Genomic DNA, 25,915 nt, shown 5'->3' on the forward strand with positions numbered 1-25,915 from the left:
GGTCATTAGAAATGTTTTCCTTAACTGTTATTCTTGTTATTCTTCTTAATATTTTGTGTATTTTCAATCAAAAGGCTTTTTTTTTTTTTTGCCAGGTCTGAAACAGAAGTTTTTGCATAATTCTTTTACAAAGTGAACTCCTTTATACGATTTACGCTTGATACAAATCAATATTTTTTTCTTTGATATTCAATATGAAGTTTTTTTTAGCTTTTTTAATATCAAAAGGGTTCTAAAGTTATCGAAAACTTGTACAATTTGAAGTCATAGCAAACTTTATTTTTTTATTTCAAGGCAACAAAAAACACCCTTCTAATTTTTGAACATAGCAAGATAATAACTTATTTGTACTACAAAAAAAAAAAAAAAAATGCAGATATTAGTTGGTACTCTGTAGATATGATTAATTAAATCTCCCAATTAAAAAAAAACACAAACTCTGACTTTAGATGAGAAGTGGCACCACTCTATTATTTACTAAGTATTTTCTGTTTAAAATGTATTAGCTTAAAAGTGTTCCCAAATTAAGCTTAATTGGTGGAAAAATAAGGAAATTAGGGAGATTTTTCTAAATTCAAACCATAAAGATGAGTTCGAAAAGTGATCAAAAATGGAACATTTGAAAAAAATCTCCAAAGCTTTAATTTGTATTAAAAAAATTCAAAAAGAATAATTTGAGCTCTTCTCATAGACATATATTCGCAAAAAAAAAAAAAAATAATAATAATGGATAAAATCTGAGACATGACACATGGCATTTGACGAATTAATGTGAAATGATCCTATACTGCGGTGCTAAGCGCAAAAGTGGGTATCTGCAGCAGAATTCAATAAGGAGAAATTCCCGTTTAAAGTTGTGTGTCTCCATGTATTTGATTCAGATGAAACTTTTCCAGACTTTTTAAGAAAAATTTCCTATCGACAAATGACCATAAAATATTGTATTTGGGTAAAATATGTGACAAATCCCTAGTGACAATTACTGGATTTTGGAAAAAAGTGCAGATACTACTTTTGTGCTTAGCACGGCAGTATAGTAATTTACATCACTTAAAGATGTAGGTTATAAAAATCTTATGATATGCTTAGAGAATCACTAGCTTTTTTCAAAGCGGTGTATGTTTGTTAATAAAAGTCATTGCAAGTGCATGTAGCAACTAATTCGGACTGGTTGAGAGTTGTAAACCCATCCCTATTTACTGCGCTCTTAGAGAGAGTCATAGCTATACACTCTAATAAATATTTTTGATGAGAGAAAGAGTTGTAAGAAGAAACTGCATTAAATTGGCTTGTTATGTACTTAATCATTATTAAATAGTGTAAAAAACAGCTCTTCCTGGTGATAAAAAATATTGTATGAGAAAGCAGAGTGCAAACAGTGTCCGAGGCAATAGATATCCTTTAAATTTAATTTTGTTTGTTGTCACTGAAATAAATGAATCAGTTACCAAAACAATTAACTCCACAAGAAGAGAAATTAAGAAAACGAACGAAAAAGATGAGATTTGTCCATGAGGATTGCATGGCACTTTCTATCGTTGCATAGCTACTAGTGAGCTGTTAAATTTTTTTTACAACTACACGCGTCAGTGCAGCATTTTCGGTGATTTAATTTTTAAAGAGTGGATATAATTTTGCATGTGAAAGGTTCATAGGTTTCTTCTCTTCTACCATTGAAAATGTTTATAAATGCATTTTTGCCGACACAACAAGTTTTGTACTGTATGTAACTTTCATATTGCAAATACTAAATACATTCAGAAATTTATTCCGTATGAATCTTTATTAGAAACTTACCGGTGGTCCTGGAGGTCCTGGTAAGCCGTCGATTCCTCTTATTCCCTAAAAAAAAGAACGTTTAATGCGTTTAAATGAGTTGAAAAATTTCATATTGTTGCAAAAATGGTGCTTATTATTTACCGGTGGTCCTGTGGGTCCTTCTCTTCCTCTTTCACCTCTAGGTCCAGGTGCGCCCTAAAATATAGGTTTATTAGATATACAAGTACAATTCATTCTGAATGCATTTCAAAAATATTTCATAATGTTGCAAAATTCTTTTTCAATCATATTGAACCCGATTAACCAAAAACGTAGTTCAAGAACTCCGCAAATCATTTAAAATACAGCCCTCTATTTTAAGTTTAATTTTACAAAAAAAAAAAAAAAATGCGTTTAGAAACCCTTCATATGCACCCTCCCCCCCCCCCTCCTAAAAAAAAAAAGAATCTAAAACATCCGCTATATTTTTAATGCTATTTTTACTGGAGATACATGCAATACGTAGGTCAACTTAACAGAAATTTGCAGTATAATTCACCCAGTATGAAATATTTTTTAAAGGAGCTTGATCCCCATACTAAAATGAGCATCAACTTTGTAAGTTTCTGTTTAATCATAGATTTTTCATTATCCTTCAAATTTACGTTTATGTGCCAATTTTCGTGTAATTTGGTTCTGCCATCATTTTACAACTAGACCGAAAACAATCAGTTTCCTATTGATAAAATATTTTTGATATTTTTAATTTTAATATCGAAACTACCGCGATTACGGCATGTAAAAATATATTACATGCCTTAACCGTGGTATTATTTTACCGTTGTATTATTTGCCGTAACCGTGTATCATTTTATAGGCTACGGTTTATGTAAACTTATGCATAAATTTAAAAGTAACAACATTTTTACGTGGGTGAATATAATAATTAATTTTCTTTACCAATACTACACAGGGTGTCTAGTAGTTAGTAACATAAGGAACTTTCAATGCACCTAGCACTAGTTTTTGATGTAATCATAACTACATGCGAGGGACCATAGTTAAACCATTGTATTCCAATTTATTTCAAAAAAATACGTACAAATCATGAATGAAATTTAATGTTAATATCACAACTATAAAAGTATCACTGCTGTAAAACTTGAATGCTATTAGAATTAGTTTTCCGCATTAATTAGAACTGCAAAATTTATATCCAACTTTTAAAGAATCCCTTAACTATACGTCGAAACAATCTTTTTATTTTGCGTTTACTTTGGTTTCTATTTTATGACATTAAAATATTTCAATGAGAATATTGAACATTCATAGTTCTGTCGAGCATTTGAGTAAGTACAATAATACACTTTATAATACTGTACATACTCACTTCAGCATGATGGTGGGATTTTGTTTAGCTTATTAAACATAAGAAAAAAATGCAGAGGCAAATTAAAACAGATGAGTCATTCCACGGTGACTGACGTTGCAATTTGACTATATTTTCACCTTTCAAATTCAGTACTGTCTAAAAATTAAATTTCATTTTTTCTGAAATTGGTCTAAAATATCATGATATGATACATCAATGCCCACACAATTGTTTTCAGACTTTGTATTTTTTTTTCTTTTTTTTTTTTTGTGCGTGTGAAATAAAAAAAAAATGTGTCTGATGTTACACGAGTGTAACATTAATCACATTTTTTATTCCCTTTTATTTCGTATTCAAAAAAATCCTCAAGTCTAAAAACAAATGTGTAACCTATGTAAATATAGTCAAATTGTAACAGCAATAACCGAGAAATCACCCAAATGATAAATGTTAAATTACAAATAAGTAGCAATTTTATGGAACGTTTTCACCTATGTAAAGTGGAAATATGTACAGCTAAATTTATTTACGGAGGACATAAAGTTTGAAAAATAGAACTGGATTTTGAACTAGGACAAGTAGCGTTTTAGTCAATAACTAATTCACTTAATATAGATGTATGTGTATAAGTATATACTAATACATGATATGAGTTGGTATACATATGTTGGAGTATACACATTTGCTCTGGCGTGGTTATAAAGTTATTTATGAATTCACTCACTAGGGGACCTGTCGTACCCATCTTTCCAGCAGGTCCTTGCATTCCCTGAAAAATAACATTGAGAAAGAAATGAGCTTTTTTACAGAACTTTTTAACACGTACACGTGAGCATGATTATTTTAAAGAAGAAACGATTACATTTTAAAATAAATTCAACATATATATCAAATCATAGTAAAACTAGATATTATTGCTCAGTAAGGCACAATAACGTGTTCAAACGTTAAAGTTAAATAGTTCACATTTACTTCATATTTTTAATAAATAAATAAATAAACAAACTTAGTTAAAGCCGTACAAACGACTCTGTTCAAAAGAATAGTAAAAAAAAAAAAAAAAGAAAGAAAGAAAGAAAGAAATATAAGATTTAAACGAATAACAATTTATAGCAAATGCAACTTGAGATTCAAAGACTGAAAAAAAAAAAAAAAAAAAAGGAAAAAGAAAAAAAAAAAAAGAAATCAGAACTTTTTACAATAGCAACTTGAAGTGAGCGTCATGATATTACAACTGTGTTCTTGGATTAAAATCGGAAATAATTGTTTCAACTACTACTTGAGCTTGCTCATCAGACTTTTTTTTCACATAAGCTGTTTTTAATAATTAGAGCTTGTATAAATTATCATCGATTGTGGTGAGAAGTGGAGGCATATAATAGTCATATCACATCTAGTAAAATTGCAACGGTCCAAAATGGCGCAGCACGCGTTTTTATTTTGGAAAACAAGACAGCTGATAAGTTTGATATTATGTTTCTCAAAAACCTATGTTAAACGGCTAAGAACATGAAGCACACTTAGTCCGGCTCTGTTAAAAATATATTTGACCTTGGATGAGCCCATTTATATTTAGATTGAAAGAGAGGAAATTCTTAGATTAGCACAACGCTAATAAATCGCTATCGGCAAACCGGATCTTCTCTTTATTATTTCAGCAAATTAACTCGTTTAAGAGGTTCAGTCTATCTGAAGTCAACAGAGCCAAGGCCCAACTGTGTTAAATTTGTTAATTTGTGTTTGATATGCCTTGTTTAACATTACTACGTTGCTGCACAAAGGCATTCGCTTGTTTATTTCATGAATCACGTCCGTTATATGTTAGAATCACGAAATAAAAATTTGGAAGCAATGTACATGATCGTAGTGTCATGCTCAAGGTCATTGAAGGGTCAAGGTCATTTTTGGAGAACGCGGTAACACAGCTGAAATACCATATCTGCGTAATAAGGGAGTTTGTTTTTCTTAACCATTGATCACAATGTCCATATGCACTGCAGAGATACTTATTCATAGCATTACTTCATGGCGGAGAGTCGTGTGGAATGGGACAGCGCTGCTCTTAAGCCGAAATAAAATGGGAAAAAATATTTTTAGCTTAGTAAATGTAGCAGCAAGGGTCTAAAGCTGCTACATCTACAGGACAATCTAGAAATATTTTTTCACCTTTTATTTTGGCATAAATGCAGCGCTGTCCATTAGTAATGTTACTTGCTTTCTCATAACTGATCATAAGAAAAAAAAATGGAAAGAAATTTACGGAAAGCAAAACGAAAGTAGTAGGTTTCTCTTGATTTTCGATTACTGTTTAGAAAATACACCCAAACTTGTTTTTGTGCGGTAGATAGGGACCGCATAAAAAAAATCGCATTAAAAAATCGCTCAAATTTTCACTATTAAGCACTTGTTTAAAAGATAGGCTAGTCAATTGAGTGCCAATTTGTGAAATTTTCATAGAACGTACAGAAAAAAGAATATATCGCACAAAGACAGGTTTGGGTGTATAAGAAAAAGAAAAACAACTGCAAAGATTTTACAGCTAAGTACACCACCCTCCATCTCAAAAATAATAATAATATTTTCCAACGTGAAAAAAGTAAAAACCGGCCAAAACAAGTACAATCGAGTCTCAAGAACTCAGCTCTCGATAACCCAGCCAACTCCAGAAAACTCGCCGCACCTAGCGAAACAGAAAAAGCTATGAGCAAAAAACTTGTTGCTCACATCTTGGATAATCAGGGCCTGGTTTGCTAGCTTCCATGCCCAAGGCACATTAAATTTTTCTTGTCCCCTTGGAATGAACCATTAACTTTGTTAATGTTATGATTTATTAAGCATAATAACCTGTTATTATTAAAAATTGCAAGCAATTTTGAATTAATTACATTAACCGAAAGATATTTATGTAATTTATATTACATTGGTTCGAAATGTGATACATTACAAAAACTGAAGTTTTCCAGAAAAGTTGAAAATTCCTGCCCCGTAGAAATTTCATACCCAAGGCACAGGCCCCGGGTGTCCGTGCGATGATCTGGACCTGCCGATAACCCGGAATTTTCACAAAGTTGGCCACTTTTCGGTAAGCATTATGCCGAGTTTTCGGGACTTTACTTTATCGTATTATTTCATTCACTGGAAAAGCACTGAATTCAACGAAGTTTTAAATGAATTCTGAAAGATTTTTTTTCTTCGTTGAAATGTATAAGAGAAACAAAAAGTACCTTTTCTCCTTGAAGTCCTTGTTCTCCTTTTGCGCCATCTAAGCCAGGAAACCCCTTAAATAAAGAAAATACTGTTAGTTATATTTATTTATGCTATTTTCGTTTCTAAAATAATTATAAGTTATCCATGTTTTTTTTTTTAAATTTAATGTCCCAAATTAACTGCCCATAAAGAAAATGGGATGTTTTTTTTTTTTTTTTTGCATAACGTGCAGGAGTTCTTAAAGGAGTAAGGGGAGGACATGAGCAAACCCCTCCTGGTTTTGATTAATCAATGTATTTATATGTATCTGGGAATCGTTTTTTGTTGATTATTCAGGCCCGGCTCTAGGGTTAGGCTGGCGGGAAATGTCGAAGTTGAAACATTTTTTTTAAGTATGAATATTTGTTTTAGCGTCATAAGATTTACTGCTTCAATGCTGAAAAAAAGAGAAAAAAATGTGTACCAGTTCTTCGATGGATATGTAAAACATAGTTCAGAATTGTACTAGAAATTCAACTTAATTTTAGAGGCAGCAAATTGCGTGATTTAAGTCTTTTGAAAATGTGAATATCTGTTTCAGTGCCGAAAGATGCACTACTTTAGTGCTAAAAGGATAATTTAAAGTGGGAACCAGTGCTTGGATATGCAAAACCTAAGTTTGGAATTTAACTAGAAACTTATTTCAATTTTAAGCACTTTACCATAATTTTTATTTTATGAATGAATTATTATTTTATATTGCTATTAATGGGGGGGGGGGCACTTGCCAACATCGCCTAGGGCGACAGAACTAGAGCCGGCCCTGTGATTGTTTGTATAAAATGGATTTAGTATACTGCCGTGTGTAGGTAAAGGGCAGTAACTAAAAATTTTTCTTTTTCTTTTTTTTTGTCATCTAGTGTACGTTATCTTTATTGTAAAAGCTTGCTTATTTGGTTTCCGCTGGAAAAAAAAAAGTCTTAATTTCAACATTTTTCTATTGTTAGTATCGAATCCATCACACATTTCTTCAAATATCTCGAAAACTCATTTCTGCAGATACTACCGTTTACCTGCACACGGCAGTATAAAGTCGAGTCTTAATGCGTTCCAAGACCCTTCATATAAGTCGTTGCGCAAAAGGATGTCTATACGAATACTTTTCTCCGGAAAATTTAGAATTGACGAGCCTGATAACGTGCGCGATTAAGCGCACCTGCAGTTCGTAACTGTACAAAAATTAGATTTAAAAATTAAAAATGGTTCAAAATTAGTTATTTTTCATAAACTCAAATGAAATTTTATCTATACTCTTGTAGACAATTATTAAGTAGAAAATGCTGTGAAGATGTTAATGAATAAAGGAACCATGAAAATGTCCTAAAAGAGATTTATCATCAACAAAAGGTATTGAAATATTATATTTATTGACTATATTTTAAATACTACATGCATTTAAGTTTAAAAATATTTTGTCGTAGCCGTAGCTATCAAGCAGACAATATAGCTATAAATAATTTTCACTTGTCCAAAAAATTGGGTAAAAACAGAAATTCAAATTAAAGTTCTGCAGCTATTTACTAATTACTATCTTCGAAAAATAAGAAGCAACAAATAATATAAATCCTTGGTATGCTTCATTATTATATCTTCCTCCTCTTTATGAATATTTTTGTCAATTTTAAAGCACTATGTAAACATTTCGATTTTTAAGATTAATGGGTTACGAGCTGATAAAATAAGTTGAAAATTATATTTTCCCTGAAATTTTGTTAATCTGGGATATTAATTATATATACACCTCCACCGTCATAGCACCATTAAAGGGTTTAAAAAAAAAAAAAAGCACTGAATATATCGCTTTCGCTTCTTAGAGTTTCCCTTCAATTCAAACAATCAGATGGCGCCAGCTGTATTCCCGTCAACAGAAATCTCGAGACCATGGTATAGAAACAAAATTTAGCCACAAACTAATGAATGTAGAAACAAATTAATTCGGGAATAATGTTTCCCCCTAGTATATAGAAATAAAAAATACAAAAACTTTTTTTTTTTTGTTTTCTTTTTGTTTTCTTTTTTTTGACCGCATCTTTTATTTATTCTTTTAAAATGGTTTAACTTTCAAAATAAATACGTAGGCATCTGTATCGTATTGTCTTTCCTATTTTCATGACGCATTTTTTTTTTCCTCATCCCCTTCCCCTCATATAAGTTGTTTTATTTTCTTGAACATGAAATTTTTTGGAGAAAAAAAATATTTAAATTTATTCCGCAAGATGTAGATGAGTAAACAATAGATTTTGAGGTACTCCTTACAAAACTTTATAACCGTGGGTGTTTTTCAGCAAAAACCTCAGAGACGGGAGCATGTCAGAGTGTCTGTTGCCAAAACTGTTCAGATGGTTTGATTTATTTTTTATTCATTATGATTTGTTCTTTAACTAGCACAACTCTGTACAATGAATACGTGTGGCAGCAATGAGAGGGAGGGAGGGGTCAAAACATTTTTGCGAGTTTTTGTTCGTTGATGTTAAAAAAAATATATACACTGACCTCAAAAAGTTTAGGTACAACCGGTTTTCTGCGTCTAATTTGCAAACGAATGAATGTAGGAAAAAAAAATTTGGAGGACATGTGCATTAAATGGTTTTTTATTGAATGCGTCATAGAAATTTGTATAAGTGTATTTCAAGAACAATTTATAACAAAAAAAAAAAAAAGCAATCTTTGCGGAAAAGTCCATTCTTGAAGAAAACAGAACATCACAGTGTTATGTAGTAAAATGTCACTACACAAAAATGGGTTCTAATAAAAAATGTGTCCCCCCTAACTTGAATTCATTGACGGCATCAATTTTCGATGCTTTTTATTAATTTGTCAGACACCGGAATAAGAAGCGAAGACCAGACGCAGTTTAAACCTTGTTCCAATCCTTGTGCTCATGTACCCTAATAACGACCTTGGAGGAGGATTTAAAGCATGAACCTGTCCGCCAAGGTAGTCTCAAAGATGTTCTATCGGATTCAGGTCTTCAGATCGAGCTGGCCATGCCATTCGTTCCAAACTGTGATATTCAAGATACTCCTCAACAATCCGAGCTCGGTGAGGTCGTGTATTATAATCCATCAGAATGAAGTCATTACCAATAGCACCAGCATATGGGCCGAAAATATGGATCAAGGATCTCATCCCGATATTTCAGACCAGTCAGACTTCCTCCATGGAACACATGCAGGTCAGTGGGAACACCGAGCGAGATATCTGCCCAAACCATGGTTCCACCAACCTCTATAACTGTGGTTTTTCAGCAGTGTTGGATTGATGGTATCTATTGTGCTTTTCCCTCCAGATCAGTAGACGCTCTGAATCACTCTCCAATGTAAATTTCGACTCGTCTGTGAACAGCACACAAGTCCATTGCTGCTGGGTTCAGGAAACATGTGCTCTTGCCTAGCATAAGCGGATCCTTCGCTGTGGTCCGTTGAGGGGAACACACCCAAGTGGTCGTTTTGCATAGAGACTTGCATTGTGAAGACGATTTTGCACCGTAGTAGCAGAGATTCTTCTTCCTGCTGCTACAAAGTGGTCTGCAACGAGCTGCGGCACAGTGGTGGTTTTTCTTCTTCGAGCCGAAATAACTAGAAAACGGTATTCTGCAGATGTTGTAGTTCGTGGTCGGACTGGAACAGTGTTCTGGACACAACATCTTCGAATTGGTATCGATTCTAAAGTCGCTAAACAACACTACGAGACACATTGAGACGTCTAGCAGCATCAGCCTGCGACAATCCCATTTTTATCCATCTGCCTCCACTTTAACGAATCGGGTAAACGACGTCTCTGAGACATTTTCTAAACTCTATTGACTGTCACCGAGACAGCCAACAACAGTTGAAAATCAACACAACTTGCATAAAAGTAGAAAGCATGATATTTATATATTTTTTCTCACTCGTAAAAATATGCTCTTTTCTATTAAATAAAAGTAGTAGCTGCCTTTTTTCATATATAGTTTTTAAGTTCGTTATTATCATTCATGCAAACAATGCTTTTTATTGTTACAGCCATTTTTTTATGGTGAGCTTCGAAAAACATGTTGCACCTTAACTTTTTGAGGCCATTGTATATATCAATATTTTGCTCCGATGAATTAACTCATATTAGTCGTGTTCTACCTCATTTTCTATTTTCATTAAGCGTAAAGTACAGCATTTGATTTTTATATCATTGTAGTCGCACATTCGGTGCTAATGGTAAATTCAATTAATTCTACTTATGTTCATGTATTTCATGATGTTGGGTGGCTTACAAGTTTTGGGCAGTATTTAAAGAAGTCCGACCATCACGAGAAAAGCCACCGCCAAAATGTCCGCGCCAGTCGACTGCTATAGTAACGAGGCGCGTCTCATTTTTCCAAGGGAAGCTTAATGTTGGAGAAACCCGTACGATTGCACAAAGACGAACAGAAAAGTGGCGAAATGGCGCCAAAACACCTTCCTGATAGATCGCTGGCAAGAAAATGAACGAAGTCCGTTTTTATGGCAGTAGACGGGCTATGACTTGACGGCGGGAGCTTTTCTCGTGAAAGCCAGACAGTAGCTTCTTCCTCAAAAAGTATTTCACTTACACCCCCAAAAAACCTTCGTAGAATTTTTCTTTCACAATTTGCAGTTAGTTTATTTTCCCTGGATTAGTTATTTTCCAAGTCGTGATATTGATAGGCATATGTTACGGCATACCTGATACGAGTTTAAAAAAATTAAGTGTTCGTTTTTCTTGAAAGAAATTAAAACCTGAATAACTGTCGAAGGAAGCTCCATGTGCAAAAATAGCTTCCATTTCAGAAAATATACAACTAACAGCAGAAGTTAATTGACACCAAATATTGAAGAGTAACCATAGTTTTTATGATATTGGAATCCATCTTAAAATAGAGGTTGGGGCTTAGTTAAAAAAAAAAAACATGCATTACAGTTTTTCTGCATTTTTGCTTGATTTACAACCAGGTAAAGAAAAGGGATCCTTTCGTCAGATTAGAAAGGGATCGAACTTGAATTTTACGTTCCGAAACTAAAATGAGATCTTATTAACTGTTCAGTTAGTTCAAGTTTATTAGTCCAGTGTTGTACGTTTCCGTTACCTTCCGTTTTAGAAATTTCTTAGTTAAAATTGCACCAAAAATCAACCCAAAGACAGGGATATTTTGAAATATATATTGTTCCTTTTATTATCAATTTCAGAATACATACTAAAAATTTATTTACTTTGTCTTTGTATAAATACGTCTTATAGATACACTGTATCACCAAAAGTATTGGAACACTTTCAAAAATTCGCATTTTTAAGGATTTCTTGAGGTATGAGAGACCCATTGCCTTGTAACTTTTGTCATATAAAAGATATGCTTCAGCTGTCATTTTCCAAAAAATGTTATATCGCCGATGCATTTAGGGGGATCAGCCACAGTTGAGGAAAACAAAAATGTGTGTGTGTGTTTTTTTTTTAATTTTTTTTTTAATTTTATTTTTATTATCATCATTCACCGTAAATAGCTACGAATAAGCTGTAAATTTCAGAAATTAGTTAGCTTACTATGTACAACTATTTAACGTACTTTCAGAAAAGTGTCACTGATATTTATGAAGATAAGCATTTCCATAAAAACTACTAATTTTATATGAAGGTTTTTGGCTTATAACACGCAAAGTTTTCCATCAAAACGTACCAAACTTTTAGAAACTTTGGCAGCATGCAACTGAAATTTGAAATTAAAATTTTGAAAATTTGATTAAATATGAACGTTTAAAGCAATAAATTTTTCACTGCGCATGCGCGAGAGACATCAATTTATAACTTCCATAACTTAAATCCAAGCTAGGTTCCCCAACTCATAATAAAATTCCAGTTCAATATCTCAAAAATTAAGATAGGTAACTCTTGGATAGACGACAAGTGGTGAGATGGTGAGGGATCGTTGGCAAATAATATGTTCTTATTATGAACTGAAGAATTGCAAACAAATGTTGCAAACTTGCGAACGACCCGTCACGATTGTTGACTATCCATAAATTAGAAAATCGCCCGGCCTATCAAAGTATGACGGGTGAAAATTACTTCTTCATTTGAATAAAGTAAATGCCTGTTTGGTGATATTTTTTGACAGTTGATATTTTAACCCTAAGTCCAGTGCATTAACCCTAAGCTCCAGTAGATAGCGTTCATTGTTGACCACTTTTTCGTTTCTTCATTCTCTTAAAATGAGTCTTACCAGTAACACAGTTAAGTTGCCAGATCCAGTTCAGCCTTGTCAAAATAAATCATTTCCCTGCATGTCAAACATAACTAAAAAATATTATCAAATTATCATGCCGTGTTTTCATTAGTTGGTGAAGTCAGGAAGGTTACTCGACCAGTGAATTCACTATTATATATACGAGGATTATGGAAATTCGAATCATTAGATCACGCGCGCTGATAACTTTCTGAATTTTTGAGACATTGAACTGGAACTTTATTATGAGTTGGGGAACCTATTTGGGTTTCAAATTATGAAAGTTATAGATTGCTATCTTTCGCGCATGCACAACGAAAAATTAAGTGCTTTAAATGTTCATATATTATCCAGTTTTCAACATTTTAATTTCAAATTTTAGTATTATACTTCTCTTGCATGCTGTCAACTTTTCTGAATGTTTGGCAAGTTTTGATGGAAAACTTTGCGTGTTATGGGCCAAAAACCGTCAAATAAAATTCGTAGTTTTGAAAGAAATGCTTATATATATATTCAAGAATGTCTGTGATACTTTCTCGAAAGTATGTAAAATAATTTTACTTAGTAAACTAACTAATGTCTGAAATTTACAGTATATTCCCAGCTATTTACGATGAGTAATGATCAAAAAACGTTGCATTTAATAAATTTGTTGCTGATGCCCTAAATGCATGGGCAAAATAATATTTCATTAGAAAATAACAGCGGGAGCATACTTTTTATATGACAAAAGCTACGGAACGATTGATCTCTTAATTCTTGAGAAATCCATAAAAATGCGAATTTTCAAAAGTGTCCCAATACTTTTGGTGATATAGTGTAAATATGTCTTACAGAGATTTTATGATGTATGTATAGGTAAAAATAAAATGATTACTGAAACATTTTTTCCGCTCTTCTTTAGAAATCGTCGGATCTGAGTTGCAATAATTTAGTGTTATGTTACGTTACTGAGCTTTCATTTTTTCGGTTTCTGAAGTATTTGATATGATGGTTCAATTCTTGATTAAAATTAAGAGTGAAATTAAAACGTTTACAATAAAATGAAAATCCTTTTCTGCAGTCTTACATTTTCTCACATTTCTTACTGCAATATGTTTCTGCAGCATTTTCAAAAGGGAAAACTGATATTTTAGAATTAATGCAGGTTAAACTCAAAAAGTGTGTTGTATAATGTTACATTGTACGTTCTTCCTTTTTCTGGAACGTATTTTAATACTTACCCTGTGACCTTTAATACCAGGCAATCCAGGCATTCCAGGAAGACCTCTAGGCCCCTAAAAATATACAGTTGAAATTAATATTTATCTGCTTTATAAGTATTATATTTATTTGAAATATTTCTTTTTATTATTTACGGCTACAATTTGTAGCGTTGGCGGGGATTGAGACTTAGTTTTTTTACAAACGGCTAATCCCCTTACCCAACTGAATAATTAAATAAGGAAAATTATTTATTTATTTAGTTGGAAAAAAAGAAGTATGAAGTGCATATTTCATAATTTTTTCTTCTTGAGTTGTGGTTTCTTGCAAAACGGTTCTGTTTTGAATAAGGCATTGGTAGGTAGCTGCATTTCGTTGCATTTTTTTTTTTTTTTTTGAGTCCTTGTGATGTTTCTTAAAATACTTACAAGACAAAATAGCTGTCTCATGGAAACTGGATTAAATTCAATATTTAAGACAACTATCACGGATAACCACCAAACCGGATATTTACCACACGGATAACCAGGAGCTCAATGCAACTTAAAAGTCACTATGATACTATTTCACAAAAAAATAGTTTTAATTCATACACTTGATGACATTTTACTTCGCGTTTCATGATTGCAAATACTGGTATACCGAATACCGGTATTTCGAGCTATTTTGCAAATTGGAAATGCCGGTATTTGCTAAAGCAAAATACCGATATTATCGGTATTAAATGAAAATAATGAACAGTTTTAACTAAAGAGTTTTCAATTTAACTTAATAGATATCTACTTTCATTTTAAATGTGCATTTCGTTTTCCATGTTGCAGTACAAAAATTCATCTATTGATGTAAAAAATTGGCTTCAAATGGAATATCAAGAAAAAAAAAGTAGGGGAAAGACTCCAAAACTATATTTTTATTACTATATGGTGAGATGAATCGCATTTTCGTGCGTTTATGTGCATCATGTTTTCCTTTTTTTCATTTCCTTGATGGCTTACTTGCCTTGTTGTAAAATATAATTTCAAGTTTAATTACGAATTTATTTGTGCTATGTATAATTTATTCCAAATATCAATTGCAGTAGTACTTTTATATATTTTTAAAATTACTTGTCTCAACTATACTGCCGTGCTAAGCGCATAAGTCGAATCTGCAGTTCAGTTCAAAATGAGAAATTACAGTTTAAAACTTTCATATTAAAATCATTGTAAAAAGTTTATCCCAATGTATTTCATTCAGATGCATTTTTTTCCGAATTTTTTAAAAAAAATATTTCTCATTGACAAATGAATAGAAAATGATACATATATGTGAAATACGTGACGAAAAACAACCTGGTAATCATAACTGAGTTCTGATAAAAAGTGCAGATACGACTTATGTGCTTAGCACAGCAGTACACTGAATTTTCACAAAAACTATTTCTTGTTAGCATAACAAATGGTAGTTTGTTGTCACCGGAATTCTCCTGTCTCATTATTTAGCTTTATACTTGTTAAGAAAACGTTTATAAATTATATAGTGGCTTGAAAACTTGCATAGAGGTAAGGTATTTTCAACTGAAATGTATTTTCAGGTATCTACATCATTATTATTGTAAAGACTTTTGAAAAGAAAACGAATAAAAAAAGCTAACAAGATCTAATTTAGTTTAGTTCATCGTTAATTTTAAACCAAAGGGTTTGTAAAAAATCATACATAAACTTATGATGATCGAGAGGAAATCATTAAAAGGTTATGCTAACATTGGAAAAGTATCGTCTCTCAAAGAGATATTAGAACTAGGTATAAATAATAAATTCAAAAAAATAAATGAACAAATAAGTAATAATGCACACAATACAAAAGAAACACGTACACAAACAAAAGACATTTATCCAAAATACAATAAAAGAGAACAAGTTGAAAATGAAGGATTTCGAGGCAGTTAGAGGAGGTGCATCACGCATTGTTAATACTGCCACCGATCTGCATGAATTCAGAAAGAGTATTTTCAACTGCAGGAAATTTGTACACTAAAATGAGTTCTTGGCTTAGAGACATTTCAATAGATGCGTTATATTTCTTCCTACTATTGATTTTTTTACTGACATTTGCTTCTTCATTTTATATTTGTTCATAGTTCCTTTACTTTAAATATAATTTTTGCTCAAAATAATGAAATATGGCAACAAAACAATTTGTTTTCGATATATTTTGAGAAATTTTTAATACTGGTGTTCCGGTATTACGTTTTAAAAATATCGAATACCGGTATTGCATTTTTGGTCCGGTATTGCACTCCCTATATCACGCTTTATTCATTCCTAATTCATAAATATTATTCGCACACAAATGCGTGAAAAGTGTATGTTACCTTTTAATTCTCGTGCAGTAGGATTTATTTATTTTAGCTAAAAACGTTTCTCATGTGCTTAAACTGAGATTTCATTGCAAGAAAAAATGACTGGTTTTAGATAAGAAAATAACTTTAAACTGCCCATTGCGTTTGAACTTGGCTGCTTGTGCAATCTCGCTGTTCATACCTATTACAATTTGATGCAATACGTTTTCGCTTCCAGTTCATTTCGCATATTTCAACTCGACAAATGGTCAACCTATGAAAGTTAGTGTTAATGATTCAGAACTAATTATGTACCTAACAATAGCGGTCAACTTTACAGGTTTTACTATACTTGGATATTGTAAAAGACCTCGCATACTTACTGGAGGGCCCGGAGGTCCTGCTGGACCAGGTCTGCCGTCTTCACCAGGTTCACCCTGTCATGAGATCAAATGAAAAATATAGATTACTAACTAAACAGTTGCCAGTCAACTAACAATTTATCTTAGTTTTCTGACAGTAAAATGTGATTTCATAGAAATACGATTTGTAAGGAAATTTACGATCTTGCAAAGAAGCAACAGGAAATGTTACCTATCGATTACAAGTATAAGTTTAATTCAGTTACCACGTAATTTATTTAGAATTAATTGACCAAGGAAAAAAAACGCATCATTGTTTCCCATAATTTTTTTTTTTTTTTGCTGTTAATACTTAACTAACGTCTTCTGTACTAACGTAAGATTCAAGAATGAAGAATTTTGCGTGAAATAACTATTTAATTTTTATAGAACGAGCTGATGTGTGCATCACATGACTTCCTTTTACTCCAATTTAATGTCATTTCCCCATTACTGGCAATTTTAATGTGATTCAATAGTTTACTCTCTCAATTTGGCCACTGTTTGTGATATTTAAACAGATTCAAAAAAAAAAAAAAAAAATGCCCAATTTGTCGCCAAGTTGTCGATAAAACTTGGCGACCAAAAGACTGGCGATGTATCGCCATGTCTCCGCCAAATTATAGCACCACCTGAGTTTACAACGAAATTAACAATGATTCCCCCCCCCCCCAAAAAAAAATAAGAGGGCAAAAGACCCCTTTAGAAACACCCGAATGCAACCAAAAAGGGAGGTGCACAACTAGACCCCACTAGGAGACTACGTACCAAATTTCAACTTTCTAGGACTTGCCTTTCTTGAGTTATGCGACATGCATTACGTACATACAGACGTCATGAGAAAATTCGTTGTAATTAACTCGGGAATCTTCATTATGGATATTCCGCGTGTCTATACGTTCTTAGGTATTTATCCGCGTGGAGTCGAATCTAAAAAAAAACTCAATATTCATTCGGGGGTGAGTAAAATCGAAACTAATGCCGAGTTTTGAGTGAAAATTTTTTCGCGAATACAATACTTAATTTTTTGTAAAAGGAAGTAAAAAACAATAGTCCATTTAAATTAGACATTGAAATTGCAAAGAGTAAGATTATTCTAATATTTAAATTTTTCGTTTAGGTCAGTTATTATTAACTAAATCCAAAAGTTTGCTCATTCTAAAAACCTCGTATTTGATCGCAGCGTAACATAATAAAAATTATACACGTTTCGGGCTTTTTTAACATAAAACTCCTAAACTGCATTTTTTGTTGATTACTGTGACTACCATTGTTAAAGAACATACAATGTACAGCAGTTTAAGAAAAATTCTTATGCTGTATTAATATAACAAGTTTATATTGTATCAAGTTTTCTGATTATTTGTCAAACTTTTCAAAATATTAGTCACTGGTTTAATATATCTTTTAGCGGTTTGTGCTTGAAACTTGAGTTTTGAATATTCAATATCCATTTTGTCCGTTCCTATTCTTCCAGTTTTTTGAGAGTTAGAAATCAGTGTCAGATGGGGGGACAAAGTCTTATTATATTTTTAGCGGGTAATTGCGTAAATTTCAAAGCACAATTGATATTTAAAATGAAAAAAAAAAAAAAAAGAGATTGAACGAAGAATGAAATTAAAAAAATAACATTTGTCAACGCAGAAAAAATAATTTTCAATTTATGTTTTTTGGGGTTCTACTGATGACTTAAGCTTCACTCGTCTACTTTTGTGGTAGTACATGAAAGTTCAGTGCAATATGCTTTAGCATAGAGATAAGAAAGAGCAAAAACAAAAGAGGGCAGAACGAAGATCTGGATCGAAACAATTTTGGAGTCTTATTAGTTAACAATATCAAGCTCCTTTGAGGGGACGAAAAAATCTCATAAGAGTTGCACTCTCCTCCATTTTTAGAGTATCATATGGGTATAGCTAGATAGTTTTTCTACGCGAAAATTACTTCTAAGAAGCAAATTGCAAAATTTTCAGTGTACCAATCACGACTGAAGTACTATCAAACATCAATGAGCATTTGTTTGGTTTAACAAAAAAAAAAAAAAAAAAAAATTAAAAGAAACCGTTAGTACACAGTCATTTTTGAATTTTGGGTATTTCCCCAGGCATTTGACCTTAACTTTACGACACTGCCTGTACTTCTTTTTTCGCTGTTTTTCCCTAACTATTTATCCTTACGATTTTGTAAAAAGCACTTTGGTTATTCATTCCAGATGGTTAAGGAGTTTAGATGGTTAAAGAGTTTTTCAAAATATATATATATTTTTTCTTCACATTCATTATATCATAACGAAATTTCAATTACGTTGAAAGCAAGACCTAAGAAAAACAAAAAGAAACTTACATCTTTTCCTGGTAGTCCTGGTAATCCTCTTTCTCCTGGAAGCCCTGGAGCACCCTAGGGGGAAAGTCATTTTTAATGCCACTGACTTGATTAATCACAGATGCAGTGATGCTTACAGTTAATAGGAATTGAATTAAAACAAACTGTCGGCAAAGACATTTCCTTGTTGAGATGTTTGGAGTTCTTATTGCCAAAAGAATGCTTTTTAACAGTTCAATTAATATACCTGGTTAGAATTCAAGATTGAAATGGGAAATACACCCTACGGGTTCATTTTGAAGGTCTTTTTATTCAAAGCTATAAAAAAAATATTAAATTAGCTTTTTTGATCACACTTCTTTTCCTCCCAATGAACACATATATTTCTACAATTTACCATTACATCGACTTTCTCTAATTTGTTTTTTGTTCAAGGTTTTTTTTTTTTTTTTTGTATTTATGGGTATTTAAATTCATCAAAAATTTTGCTCGAAATTACATTAAGGCTTTCTGTTAAAATACTTTTGGCTTCTTCTCCTAAAGCTGCAAAAATTTGTCCTTAGAAATATATAGCATGAAGGAAAACGGATGTTTCATTTTAGAAAATCTTCAACCGTAAGCTTTCTTCTATGCTAATACTTTTTGTTTGCTTGTTTGTTTGTTTGACGGTTTTCATAATTTAATGCATAACCTTCATTACAAAAAAAGAAAAGAAAGAAAGATTAATTTAAACTGCATTTCAATGATGTGTTTTCGATATTTTTGTAGCTTTAAGTTATATTTCACGTTTCTGCACCCGAATTGTGAGTCTAGGTGCAATGCGCATAAATAAGGATTAAAAGGTTACTCATTTGGTTTTATCTGTTCAAGATGACGTAATGACCGAGCTGATATGTGCCGTACATGACTTCCTTTTACACCAATTGAATGATAAAAGTACCTTAGAGTAACCAAGGAAACACTTATAATTCCTCCCTAACTTGTCGCGAATGGAATAAAAAAAGCGTTTAGCGATTAATTTTCCCAATGATGACTCCTGATATTTCAACGTGATTCAATGGTTAACTCTCTAAATATCCCCACTAGCGCCAAATTGAAAATAGATTCGAAAAATATTATTTTTCGCCCATTTTATCATCAGCTTGGCAATATGTCGCCAAGTTGGCCATAAAATTTGGCAACCAACAGCTTGGAGACATACTGCTAAGTTTTCGCCGAATTATAACATCACATGAGTTTGCATTGAAGTTAACACTGATTTTTCCTCAAAAAGGTGTAAAAAACCCTTTTTGGAACATCGAATGCAACCAAAAGGGGAGGTGCACAACAAGACACCACTAGGAGTCTACATACCAAATTTCAACATTCTACGGCATACCGCTTTTGAGTTATCTGAGATACGACATATATACGAGTGCGCACATACATACGCACATACAGACGTCCCGAGAAAACTCGTGGTTATTAACTCGGGGATCTTTAAAATGGATGTTTCGGATGTCCATACGTTCTTAGGTGCATATGCACGTGCCATCGTTCCGAAAAAACAACTCAACATTCATTTCGGGGATGAGCAAAATGGAAATTTATGCTGCTGTTTAAAGGAAAAAATTTTACGAATACAATAGTGCCTTTAGTATGTAAAAGGAAATACATAGGAGTTGAAATACAGTTTTGAGCAGCGTCTAGAGTTCATGAGGGTAAGTAATAAGAGTTTTCTTGGTTGTTTCATGACCGATCTGCATTTGAAAAGCTGCTGTCGACAGCTGTTAAGTTTCGTAAGGAAGTCTTCTAGTTTGTATCAATTACATAGAGCTGACTCGATGGTGCTAATGATTCCATTTTAAATACTTAGCTCGATATCATATCAGTAAAAAAAATATGGTGCAGAATGAAATCTTTTCACTTACACTGCTCGACATTGAAAATGCAACACCAAGAAGGAGTGGTCAGAAAGTGATGAAATTTGGAAAAAAAGACAGCGACAGCAAGGAATTATAAGTGATCTTAATTTCAAAATGATAGGCAGAATACAGAGCGAGAACGGCGTCGGCTCAGTAGGATGTAGGACCACCGCGGACAGCGATACACGAAGAAACACGACTAGGCATAGAGTCAAAGGGTGCGGATGGCGTCCAGAGGGATGGCTCTCCATTCCCTTTCAACTATTTGCTCCAGTTCGTCTTCTAAACGAGGCAGGGACAGAGTCTGCAAACGGCGTCCAATCACATCCACACATGTTCGATTGGTGACAGGTCAGGAGAGTATGGTGGCCAGGGAAGTATCTGTGTGCCTTAGAGAGCATGTTGGCTGATGCGAGCACTGTGTAGTCGGGCGTTATCCTGCTGAAAAACTGCATTAGGTAGCCCTTTAAGGTAAAGGCATGCCACCGGCCGCAGCACATTATACAAGTATCGTTGGGCCATCATAGTGCCCTGAATACGAACTAGAGGTGATATGGAGTTGTACGCAATTGCTCCCCAAACCGTTATGAAGCCGTGATTGCAGACCACGTGCGATCAAACGACGGGAAATGGTTCTGGTTGACAGGGGAACATTTAGGATATCTTGCACCTGCTGCAGAATCGAGGAACAAGTGATTTGTGGGTTTGCTACAGCTTGTCGGTGGATACGTGGATCCATGCGTTCTGACGTCACTCTGGCTGCCCCTGCACCCCTCAATCTTGCCACATTTCGTTGTTCCAACCATCTTCGGCACAACCGATGCACCGTGCTCGCCTCCATGTGGGTATCAGCTGCGATTTGAAGTACGGACCAACCTCCCCTTCTCAGTCCGATCACCATACCCGTCGTAAAATCGTCTATCTGCTGGAAGTGCCTTTGTTAACGGCGGCCTGGCATTCTCTCGTGTTACACGTATCCTCCAAGACAAAAACAAAATTTCTTCGATAATTCTCCAGTCAGAAATAACGACACGAATATTGCCCATTCTGCAAGTTCCTTCCCTTGTATCTTACTTCACGTGCGTCGGAGAGCTGCGCATTTCACATCATTTACATAACTCAGTAATGTACGTCTACTCTAAAATTTGCATAAATTTCTGAACACTCCTTCTCGGTGTCGCATTTTCAATGTCGAACAGTATATTTACTTGAGGTTGGAAGTAAAACATTCAGATCAGTTTTCTCAAATCGGTACCATACACAAAGGCTGTTAGAAAGTACCTAACCTTTTTTTTTACATGAAAACCAGAGGGATTTGAGCCATTCGCGGTTGCATGGGGTGACTTTGAACCTTTGTGAGCGTGCGTAAATATTTTCCTGTCCTTCAATAGCATCAGTAGTTGGCAAACACAGTTTGACTAAGTTCGTGTGAAGGGCTCTCATCGTATTTTTTAATTTCTACAAAAGTAAAGAAACGACTGGAACAGCGCTACTGCATTAAATTTTGCCCAAAACTGGACGACAGCCTAGTGAAAACCATTCGACAGATGCAGAAAGCTTTCTATGATTACGTCTCAGCACATTTCTCGCAACAGAGTTCGACATTTGTCGAAAATCTGACTCCTGTTGCTCAATAAGCTCCTAAACTCTCCTGATACGGTCTTGTGGCTTTTGTCTGTTCCCCAAACTCAAGAAGCAATTAATTTATTGCTGCTCCAGTCGTTTCATCATTTTACTTGAAATTAAAAAATCTTACGAGGTCACAATTAACTTCGGTCAAACTTTGTTTCCTAGCTACTGATGTTATTAACAGACTGGTTAAAATTTTCACATGCGCAGAAAGGTCATAAATCACTCATGCAAGTGCGCTTGATTCATTTCCATCATGAGGTTTTTACACAAAAGAAAAGATAAGACACTTTTATAACAGCCCTCGTCGTAGATCTTTCAAGTTCACCTGAATTTAACGTGTCCTCATGAATCATTTTGTTCTGAATGTGTGTGTGTGTGTATTTATGTATGATGTGACGATGAAACAGAACATTGTAGATTTTTTTTGTTTCATGTTAGAAAACTAACATACCGGTGGTCCTGGTTCTCCTGTTTCACCTCGCGCTCCTTGAAAACCTTGAGGACCCTGTAAAATAAAAGAATATTCAGTAATATTTCAAAGCACAAAAGTCAGAGTAACAACAAGTAAATATTGGTCTAATGTGTTTTCTTCTTTTTGCAGACTCTCTTCAGATTTTCACAACTGTCAGATTGCTTTACTAATTTGCAGAATTACTTCTGCCTTTATGTATAAACCCTTGAGTTAGTTTTCAAGAGATCACAAACGGCGCTCTCTTACAATAACACATTTACTTAATTCAAACGCAGTGTCAGTATATGCTGAAGGGACAAAAGTCGTGGTCTGCATCTTAATATCTTGTTAGGCCTCATTTTGCTCAGAGAAATGCAACAACTCGAAGATGCAAGGACTCAACAAGTAGTTATAAGTTCCCTAACATATTGGGACATGCTGCCTCTAAAGACGTTCATTATTGCCGACGTGTTGCAGGATTTTTGCACGAACTAATTTATCGATTATGTCGCATAAATGATTGATTAAACTCATGTCGGGTCATCTAGCGGGCAAAATATTTGCTGTAACTATCCATAATATTCTACTAGCCAATTGGGATTGCTCGTAACCGGGGGCAGTGCGCATTGCTCTTCCACAATTCCTATTATTGTTGGGTAGTTGGCCTGCTCAGTGTTGTGTGATAAAATTATGATGCGCATTCAAATTTCTGTGTAGTTTTTCGCAAGGCGGCTACAGTTTTTCAGTATCAGAGTATTCACTTTTCATCTGCAAATTATTTACACAAATATTTAAAAAAACGCGATTACAATAAGTGTTCTAAAATATCTGCTGTTAACTACAATCATTAAAAGACGGTTGTTGCGGGTAACAATCATTGTAATTAAGCAATTATTTTAAGTAAGCAACTAACACTATATAGCTTGAATAACCGCAATAGTTACAACACTATTTTAATCAAACAGCAAGAGAGTCCTTTTTATACGGAATAAATGTTCTTTCGTAATTAGTCTGAATTCGGAGTGTGTAAAATTCATTAAAAGAAGAATATGAGCTGACTTCCAGTTTCTTATAATGCTTATTAAGCCCTGCGTATATTACGAAAGTATTCCTGAATACTTTAGGGCTTGTTGCAGACAGTTTACAAAAACACTATCTGTGGCCCATTGAAATTTTCTTTGAGCACATATGGATGTTCGAGTCATTCAAAATACGTAGGAGAATGTGGGGCAAAAAGAAATAGCGGGGTTAAGTGAAATGGTGAAATATTTACTCTGCTTTCAGCGCCACCTATTTGGTAATATTTTAACTATATATTAGCACATCTTTGTTATCTATTCGAGTCAGGGAAAAAAATACCACCGATGATTAATGCATAATACAGGCAATTTTCAGAAATTGATACTCATATTGCATCATTTTGCTGCAAGTCAAAAACTATTTTTGTTAATATAAAATGTTAAAGTTATTGTTATTAACATTTTAAATATTAATTGAGACCTCCTAATATTCTGTGAACCTTTTCTTTTAGTTAATATTAAGTTTATTTGTATTTTTAATATTTTCTACGGTCATTCTAGTAGATGCGAGTATAAGTGGATGGGGAAAAGTGAAATAGCTTATTTTGTTTACTCACTCAATCATTTACTAAATCAATTATGTATTCGTTCATTAATTCATTCATTTACATTCATCCATTTAGTAATCATTTTATTTATTTATCTATTTACTGATATTCTTATTCATTTACTCTTTTACTCGTTCATTTATTTTTCTTCATATATTAATTAACTAACTTATTTTTCAGTTTATTTTTCCAATATCTTGTCATTTATTCATTAAACCTTTTATTTACTGATTTATTTGATCAAAAATATTTTCTATATTTGAATAGAAAATATTTCGTTAGAAAAATATTTTATTTTTCACTTTGCCCCATGGAAAAAAAAGCGAAATTGCTCCACTTTTTTTTTGTAAATTTACTACCCAAGGATAAAAAAATAGTGTTTCAATGCAAGTTTAGTTATAAAATAGAATGTTCTTTTGTATGGAGTGTAATTTTCAAAATAAACTTCCAATTTGTTCATTTAGAAAAATCTCAGCCATCTTAACTATTTCACTTTGCACCACATTCCCCTACTTGTTTTTGAGAAAATTTACGTATTACTGCAGTAATACTTAAGATACATATGCTAGCATTACTGTATTTGGAAGATTTTTAGTTTAACGAATTTTATTTTATCCCAGTAGTTTGATTTATTTCACTTAAGGTTGAGTGTAGTGACCTTCACCGTTTAATTTTAGCAAACAAAATGTACAACGATATTAAAAACATCTTGCACTTAACATTTCCATTTCTTTGGGAAAATATGTTAAAATTTTGAACTTACTGATGGTCCTGGTGGCCCAGGAGATCCTCTTGGTCCAACTGGCCCCTAAAATAAAAATGACATTTTATCATATGATGAGTGCGTACTTCTTTGGTGAATAATTATTTTGAATCGAAATTAGGGGTAAAGTGGATCCCACTTGTGTCACCCCACTTCATTTGAAAAATGTTAAATTGTAATTTTTGTTATTCAGTTACATATGATTTGTTACTGTTGGGGTCATTTTAAAGGCGCATAGGTTCGAGGGCGAAAAAAAAAAAAAAAAAAAAAAAAAACGAAATCGCACTGAATTGATGGCGCCATACGAAAGGGAAAAAAAACCCAATTGGAGTCGCACAGGTTCGAAGGCGAGAAAAAAAATAAATAAAATAAAATAAAACTTCCGAGAAGCTTCACTGGCTTAATCAAGCGAATGGATAGAATAAAAATCAATGGCATACAACCATACCCCTTTAAAATCTGACCGAATAATATACAAAACAGTATCAAAAACTCATTGCTGATCATAAGTCATAAGCCTTCAATAGTTTTCTTGAATCACTTGATGATACTGCGAATGCCTTTTATACGGACGAATGCATCGAAATGGTAGTAAAAATGCTACGACAAGTGAACCCCTGATTATGCGCGGAAAAGGGTGGCACGGTAACCGCGGATAAGCGAATTCATGGATAATACGCAAAATAAGTAAAAAACGTTACCAGTCTA

At 33.4% G+C, this 25,915-nt stretch overlaps 1 protein-coding gene across 1 annotated transcript in view; it reads right to left on the reverse strand.

Moving 5' to 3' along the window:
• LOC129231807 (collagen alpha-1(I) chain-like) overlaps window positions 1-25,915 on the reverse strand; it is a 139,719-nt gene that overhangs the window by 57,233 nt on the left and 56,571 nt on the right. Inside the window, exons 7-15 of the mRNA XM_054866183.1 lie at window positions 25,208-25,252; window positions 22,818-22,871; window positions 18,852-18,905; window positions 16,494-16,547; window positions 13,811-13,864; window positions 6,355-6,408; window positions 3,855-3,899; window positions 1,921-1,974; window positions 1,798-1,842 (exon numbers count right to left, since the gene is read on the reverse strand). Of these exons, the coding sequence (XP_054722158.1) occupies window positions 1,798-1,842; window positions 1,921-1,974; window positions 3,855-3,899; window positions 6,355-6,408; window positions 13,811-13,864; window positions 16,494-16,547; window positions 18,852-18,905; window positions 22,818-22,871; window positions 25,208-25,252 (459 nt within the window). The remainder of the gene's footprint in view (window positions 1-1,797; window positions 1,843-1,920; window positions 1,975-3,854; window positions 3,900-6,354; window positions 6,409-13,810; window positions 13,865-16,493; window positions 16,548-18,851; window positions 18,906-22,817; window positions 22,872-25,207; window positions 25,253-25,915) is intronic.

The sequence above is a fragment of the Uloborus diversus genome, chromosome 10, assembly GCF_026930045.1.
Source record: "Uloborus diversus isolate 005 chromosome 10, Udiv.v.3.1, whole genome shotgun sequence".
In the NCBI taxonomy this organism is placed as follows: domain Eukaryota; kingdom Metazoa; phylum Arthropoda; class Arachnida; order Araneae; family Uloboridae; genus Uloborus; species Uloborus diversus.